The sequence below is a fragment of the Tupaia chinensis genome, unplaced genomic scaffold (assembly GCF_000334495.1).
Source record: "Tupaia chinensis unplaced genomic scaffold, TupChi_1.0 Scaffold000047_1, whole genome shotgun sequence".
Classification (NCBI taxonomy): Eukaryota; Metazoa; Chordata; class Mammalia; order Scandentia; family Tupaiidae; genus Tupaia; species Tupaia belangeri.
Window position 1 is genome coordinate 2,051,551 of NW_006159505.1, and position 7,547 is coordinate 2,059,097.

Below are 7,547 nucleotides of genomic sequence, written 5' to 3' on the forward strand. Positions count from 1 at the left end.
TAAAAAAAAAAAAAGGCCTGGAGGGTGGCTGGTAGGTGGCATGGTGGTTAAGGCACTGGACTCCCACACGGTCCCTTGCTGTCGAGTCCCAGACCTGGTGGCTTGCTTTCTCTCCCCACTCCCCTTTGGTCAAATTAAAATGATAATAATAAATAAAATAAAATAAATAATTCATAAAAAAGAAGATGAAAAGGAAAGAAAAGAAGACCTGAAGATTTCTATTTTCTATCTTTTCTAGGACTCCCAAACTACCACAGAGAGATCACATGCCTTGCATGGCGAAAGAGGAGGCTCAGCTCACCAGCCTCCTGGGGAGGCTCCAGCTGCCTCTTGATCAGTCAGCCTTTCTATGAGACCAACAGAACCGCCAGTTGAGCCATCCATCTACAGAAGCTAGAAAGCAAACGAAGTGGTTGTCATTTTAAGCTACTAAGTTTGGTGTGATATGTTACACAGCAATAAATAATTGAAATAGAAAGCAAGCCATTTACTGTCACCTATAACTTTCGGTGAACAGGGAACCGTTTTGCTTTATTGGAAAGACAGCTAGATTTGGTTCTCTAGATTGAGTTTTGGCTGACAATCGATTGTGAGTTGCAGAGGGCACAGGTAGGGGTTCTGTAGCTGGGGAGAGGGGCAGACAGTAAGAAAAGATGACGCAGTGTGGACTGGAGAGCAGGGGCGAGGTCTGACCTGCAGGACCTGGGCTGATGGTGGCAGACAGGAGGAACCGAACAGATGCTGTGAATAAAACCAGTGATTCCCAAGGCAGACGGCAGTACCAGGGCTGTGAGTGTTGAAGGGAGAGAGCTGGGAGGAATGATAAAAATAAATGCATAATTATTCAAATAAAAATGTTTATTCATATGCCACATAAAATTATCTACCCTACTACGCTTTTGGAAACACTGCCTAGAAATAACACCCTTTTCATACTTCATGGCTCCTTCTGAAGGCATCCTTCATGAGAAAGTAAGTAAATAGGAATTTTCTTTAAAAAAAAAAAAACTAGATATTTTTTTCTTACTTAGCGAAACACAGATCTTTCTTCATTGCTCCACGTGGTGGTCACACTTAACTCTATTGGCATGGCGGGTCACCTGCACACAGAAACACAACACACACACACACACACACACACACACATACACACACACCCAAGGCCTCAGTGTCCCCAGGTGCAAGGAAACGGGCCCGCAGTGGTCCAGAAGCAGACACTGGCACACACAGCCCACTGCAAGTCAGCCAGGGACACACATATGAAGCACAAATGTGCACTGACACGCACGCCCAAACACACCCGTAATCAGACGCTGTCACACCAGGGCCCCACACAGGAGCCACAGTCACCACTTGAGAGCGAGGTGTAAACTGAACTTTGCAGGGCGAGTCCCTACCCAGCCCCCACCAGATGCCCACCAAAGGGCCCTGTCTGCAAGGACACCCCACTCCCGGGGGCAGCACACGGTCCCAGGGCAGCGCTCACCCGTGGTCCGGTTGTTCCGAAGGAATTCCATCTGCAGAGTCTGCCCCGCCTGCTCCGCGAGAGCCAGGGGCGTGGGGGCCTCAGGGTCCCCCGAGAAGCAGCTGACCCCAGCCCCACAGCCCAGGAGCGCCTGGGTCTCAGCCAGGTCTGTGGTGACGACTGCAGCACACAGGGCCTGGGGGAGGGGGAAGGTCAGTCCAAGCAGGGGGGGGCGGAGGGGGTAGGGACCAACAGGAGAGAAAGAGGGTGTGGGGGAGGAGGGGAAGGGAGAGGAAGGGGCACCCTGGGCTGGGACAGCCCAGCCTCCAACTGAAAGAAAGAAGAGAGAGGAAGAAAGAAGAGGAGGAAGAGAAAGGCCAAGAAGGGAGGGTGGGCAGGGGCCGCTTAGCAGAGTGGGGAGGCCGGCTGCTCAGGCCTCACCCCTGCTGGCTGAGGACAGTCTGGGCCCCAGCCGTCCAGTCCTGAGCCTCCAGAGGATCTGGAGCTCCCTCTGCCTGCAGGAGGGGCGGGGGCTGCTTTGTAGCTAATTCCTCCCACATCGAATTCCTCGCGGCCTGCCCAGCCCTCCCAACCAATGGGAGTTGCCGCCCTCCTGGCTTGCAGGCTAGACTGGGCTGGGCTGGGGGCAAGACGCCTGGGTCCCTGGGAGGTGGAGGCCTTGCTGCCACTGGGCTGCTAGCTGGACTAAGCCTGCTGGGTAGGGCTTTGGTGGGGAGGGGCTAAAGGCCAACCAGAGGTCATAAATGGCATCCCCCTGCCTCGGAGCTGGCTGCTCCCACTTAGGCTAGGCCATCATGGCCTGCGGCCTGGCTTCAGCCTGTCAAGGCCGGGGCCCATACAGGGCCTCATCCAGAGTGGGGTGTGGATGGGCCTGGGCGGGAGCAGCCCAGCTGTTTCTCATGAGCCTGACAGGAAATAGCATCCCCATCAAGTTCACTCCTTTTGGCAGGATTCAGAAGCAAGGACGGGGTGCGGGAGACAGAGGAATCGGGAAGGAGGCAGGCAGATGCTGGGGACGGGGCCTTGGCCCAGAGGTCAAGGATCTTTTCTGTGTCGCTCTAACTTTCCATGTGGCTTAGGCAGGGCCCTTCTGCTCTCTGGGCCTCAGCTTCCCCAAATGCCAACTCATCACATAGCTGACAGAAGAGATGGGTTCGCGTAGAGTGAGGACTAGGGTAGCAGGAAGCGGGGTGGCAAGGGCCCCAGAAGTGTGTGCTCTGACCTTGTCCAGCTCCTCTTGGTTGCCAAAGAGCGGGTGGTAGCGGCGGTACTTGCCCTCGCGGTACTTGGCCTCCAGGTGGCGCCGCCGGGCCCCGGGGCTGCTGCTGGGCTGCAGGGCCTCACTCGGGGGCACGTTGGCTGCCCAGAAGTGGTTCCCAGCACCATTGCCCAGCTGTAAGAAGAGCTGCGGGTGTGGGCAAGAGGTCAGCCGACAGCCAGAGGCAGTCTGGGCGAAGTCTTGGTTTCTGGGGTTGCCAGGCCAGGAGTTCGGAGAGGCAAGCCATCCGCCCACATTCCCAGGGGAAGGCTGGACCTGTGGGTGCTCCCCAGTCGTGGGCTCTGAGCCTAACTACTCAGCTCAGAATGGGACAAGATGCAGACAATCTGGCAGGTGGACACCTCGGGCCTGATCCCTGGGGGCCCTGCCGTGCCCCACCCAGTCCCACATCTGGAACTCTGCATTCCTGAGGCTTTCACAGCTGAGGGGTGTCTACCCTTGTCAGCCAACGGGGTGGGTAGGGGTTTGGGAAACAACTCCTGTCCCTGACACTCCTCTCTGGGCAAGGGGTGGGGAGCAGATTCTGGGGGGGTGCAGGGGTCCAGTACTCAGGGACTAGTTTATTCTCTTGCCCTGCTCATCATTGATCCCACAGCCATTTCCTGCCCCTCACCCCACCTCACCTCTCTGCTGGGTCTTATGTGGGGTGCTGGGTGGGGTCACAGCAGAGAACAAAAAGGGAACAGTTCCAGCCACCACTGACTCACTCTGTGACCCTAGACAAGTCATTGCCTTTCCCTGGGTCTCAGTGTCCTCATCTGTAAACTGGGAATTCTAATCCTAACTCCAGGCTTATTTAGAAAGTGAACTTAGTAACACAGGCCAAGTCCTAGCACGTGTGTGCCCAACACACAGTGGGGAGATGGAAAATGGGTGTGACACAGAAAATACTCCGAGTCTGTAACTGGGCTGGGTCTGTGGGCTGGCCCCTGGCTCCAACCTCCTGCTGCAGGATCCCCTAGTAATCACATATCTGAGGACCGGGGAACTTCAAGCACACAGGCATAACATACACCTTATATGAGTGCCCAAAAGCATACACATGCATCCCAACAGTGCCCGTGAATGCAGATCAAACATGGATAAAGAGGCTCCAATGGGTGTGCAAGGTGGGGGAGGAGAACCCAGCTCGGCCAGGATGCTGGGTGGAAAGGGCCAGGGCATGGAGGTCAATGTGGCTTTCTGGGCAATCTCGGGCAGACTATAGCCCTGTCCAAGGCCTCGCCTTCCATATCTGTACGATGGGATGAAGCTGACCTAGGTCAGGCGTCATCAAATCATTTCTTTAAAGAGCCAAATAACAAACATTTCAGGCTTTACAGAACACATTCAGTCTCGGTTGCATCTTCTTATTTTTACCAAACCTTTAAAGCTATGAAAACATTCTTAGCTTACTGGCCAGTTTGCTGAAGTTGCCAAAAATCAGCTTGTCCAAAATCCCCACCCACAAGAGGATCACAAAGGTCTCTTCTGGCTCCAAGGTGCTGAGGTCAGTGAGATGGGGAGGGGTGAGAGGACCCAGGCACCCCTGAGTGGGCAGGCCCCAGCATCGGTCTCGGGGACAAGCAGACATCCCACCTCGATGAGTGTTTCCGTCCACACCTTCCTGTCCATCTTCAGGCTCCGCACCTTGGACACGCCAGCGCCCAGGCCACGATGCTCCCCTGTAGACAGAGGGCCAGACTTGGGGTCACTGAACACTTGCCAGGTGACTCCAGTTGGCCTCAGGCCTCCACAAGCTGAGTGCCCATCCCGCAGAGGGGGAGAGGAGAGGCCAAAGGCGGCCCTAGGGGCAAGGTCTGTGGACTGGAATCAGCACTGCACAACTGCTCCCTGCACCCCAGGACTGAGCCTCCTCCCCTGGACTGGCTCCCTGTAGTCAGCTTGGCCCACTCAGCCCAGTCAGGGCAATCCCTTTAGCATGCAGATCCCTCACTCCAATCACTGCTTCCCCCTCCAGTGGCTCCCCAGAACCCCACCAGAATTCCTCATCCACTTCCCTTCCATCCCCACATTTCTGCCTGGCCTCTCTGGCCCTACCTTCCCACAGCCACTCCCAGTCATTCAGATCTCGGCTGGCTTGTCACCTCCTGAGAGGGCTCCTATGACAAGGAGCACAATCTCTGGCTAGTACGTGTCATTCCCAATTGATCAAATCATTGATCGATCCCGCTAGTGGCTGGCATATGGTATTTTCTGCCTCTCCCCACTAGAAGGTAAGCTGCATGCAGCAAGAACCCCCCAATAGCCTGCTTTAGAATTCAATCCTCAGGGCTCTGAACAAAACCTGGCACATGGCACCTCAAACATCTCCACGGAATGAAGGGGCCAGGAGGAATGAGGGAGGAGGAATGAAGCCTCAGTCCCCACAGCTCCCACAAGGGACCCAGGGTAGGGAGGGCACTGGGGCACTAGGGGTGCCTGGCTCTGCCTGGCTCTGGCATGGCCTTGCCTCTTGGACAACCCGTGGAGCACCTTCTCCCCTGCAGTCAGCCTCTGGCCTTCACGAGCATGCGTGCTCCTGAACTGGTCTCCAGCTGGCCATACTCTCTGTACCAAGGACCTGTGGACTTTGTCCCAGGCATCCGGCAGACCTCATGTCTCTGCACGGAGCTCAGTGACCCCTCGATCCTGTTCCTCGCCCTGACTCCTACCTCAGAGGATGCCCCTCTCAGCCATGCACATTCACCTCCTGGGCATCGTCAGCTCTCCTGAGGGCCAGTCCCTGGCACCAGCACAATGCCTGTACATGGCGGGCCCCTAATGCACTCAGTAGAGGCCGGATAGGAGGCCAAATGAATCTTGGCTCCAACCTTTCCTGACTTCGCCATGGGTTACTGAGACCCGTACCACATGAACCCGAAACATCCCCAGAACGCTCATCCCTCCCCAGACCAGGCCTCCAACTTCTCCCCTTCCCGACCCCGCCTCCTCACTGGTCTCATCTCAGCCCCTCCATCTCGGATCCCACCCAGCAGCCAGAATCAGACTACACCCCTGGGTTCCCTGCCTCCCTTCCCACTTCAGACCAAGTTCCAGCTCCTGCCTCTGCATGCAAAGCCCTGCCTGGCCTGTCCCCAGTCAGCTCTCACCCGGCTCCCTCATCTCTCCTGATGTAAGAGGGACCCTAGGTCCGTCAGGCCTAGGCTTATCCAGGCTCATTTACCCAGCAGGTGACCCTGGAGCCATGTCCCCTCTGCCCCTTAGCATCCCCACCCACAACGTGAGAAGTCAAACCCGCCTTGGGATGGAAGGCCTGGAGGGGATCGCAGTGGGAAAGGCTTGGCAAGCAGGAGCAACTTCCCAGGCAGGGCTGTCTGGCTGCCACCTCTATTCCAGCCCCTCTGGCCACAGGCCCTTCACCTTCCCCGCCCGCCAGCATCCTGCCCCCCACGCACCTGCACAGCGCTTGCAAATGACGACGCAGAGGTTGATGGAGGCCCAGTCGGGCTGAGCAGCCCCACAGTCGGCACAGAACCTGTTGGGGGCTGCAGCCCAGACGCGCTCGGCCACCTCCGAGGTGGACAGGGCCTCAGCGATGGCACCCTGCATGGCCTCTAGCCACTGCTCCTTCTCCAGCTCTGAGTCGGCGGAGAAGCTGGGGACACAAGGACCAGGGACAGGGCTCAGAGTGATTGGGGGCAGCACAAAGTGGGAGGGTGTGGCGGGGGAGCTCTTGGAAGAGGGGAGCATCCCGGGTCTGTGGGGAAGGCAGGTGTGGACAGAGGCAAGGATACCGTGGACCTGACAGATGGGGCACGGGGGCAGAGATGGAGCAGCTGCCAAGAAGAGAGGCTGCCCGAGCTAGTGCTTAATGGAGGGGCAGGGCTGAGCGGGCCAAGAGGGAACAGCATGTGCAAAGGGGCAGGTGGCACACGGGGTACTCCAGGACTCGCGGGCAGGAGAGTGGCAGGCTGAGAGAGGGCTGGGAGGAAGACGGGCAGGCCTGTAACAAGCAGAGGTCCAAGTGCACCCTGAGAACATGAAGAGCCCATCAGGGTTTTGAATGGGAAGCAAAGAGGACAGAGATGTGTGAAGGACACCACCGTGCCATCCCAGTCCCAACTGTGACATGCAACAAGACACCACCACATAGACAACTCCACTGCCCCAACCTGTCCAGACACCTGCCCCACACTGCTTCCCGCTCCACCGGTAGGAGGCCCTGGTTGCACCGTAAATGGGTGACTATTCCTAAAACAAAACAAAACAACAACCCCCGCCCCCCAGCCCTGGTTTCTCTCTGGCAGGCACAAATGCCTTCTGGTAATTAAAAAAATAAAAAATAACCGCACCACTCTGGCAGTCACAGCGGGTGGAGTGAAGCGTGCAGGCAGGCAGTGCAAGGGTGAGGACGCAGGGACCGGGGGCCACGGGGCCCACCAGGCCTGGGCCAGTGTGGTGAGGGCAGAGGGGTGGGAACAGACGAGGTGAGTGTAATGGAAGCAGGGGGTAGTGATGTCTACACAGGGTGAGGAGGGGGCAGGACCCCTGGGAGCAAGAAGTGAGAATGTTGAAGGTTGGTAAGGCGTGCAGGCTTAGAGCTCTGAGAAAGACTGCCGGACACAGAGCTGCAATGAGGGCGGAGTGGACGGCCATGCTAGTGATGAGGCTGCTGTTTACGGAGCTCTAACTGCACAGTTACGGAGACCCTCGGCCTCCGGGACACTGATGTTGAAGGGCGGTAAGACGTGCAGGCTTAGAGCTCTGAGAAAGACAGCCGAGCACAGAGCTGCAATGAGGGCCATGGCAGTGATGAGGCTGCTGTTTACGGAGCTCTAA

General features: G+C 57.1%; 1 protein-coding gene across 1 annotated transcript in view; it reads right to left on the reverse strand.

Annotated features, from left to right (window-relative positions):
* ARAP1 (ArfGAP with RhoGAP domain, ankyrin repeat and PH domain 1) overlaps nt 1-7,547 on the reverse strand; it is a 57,267-nt gene that overhangs the window by 6,434 nt on the left and 43,286 nt on the right. The window contains exons 11-14 of the mRNA XM_027774064.1: nt 6,164-6,363; nt 4,344-4,429; nt 2,709-2,891; nt 1,487-1,661 (exon numbers count right to left, since the gene is read on the reverse strand). Of these exons, the coding sequence (XP_027629865.1) occupies nt 1,487-1,661; nt 2,709-2,891; nt 4,344-4,429; nt 6,164-6,363 (644 nt within the window). The remainder of the gene's footprint in view (nt 1-1,486; nt 1,662-2,708; nt 2,892-4,343; nt 4,430-6,163; nt 6,364-7,547) is intronic.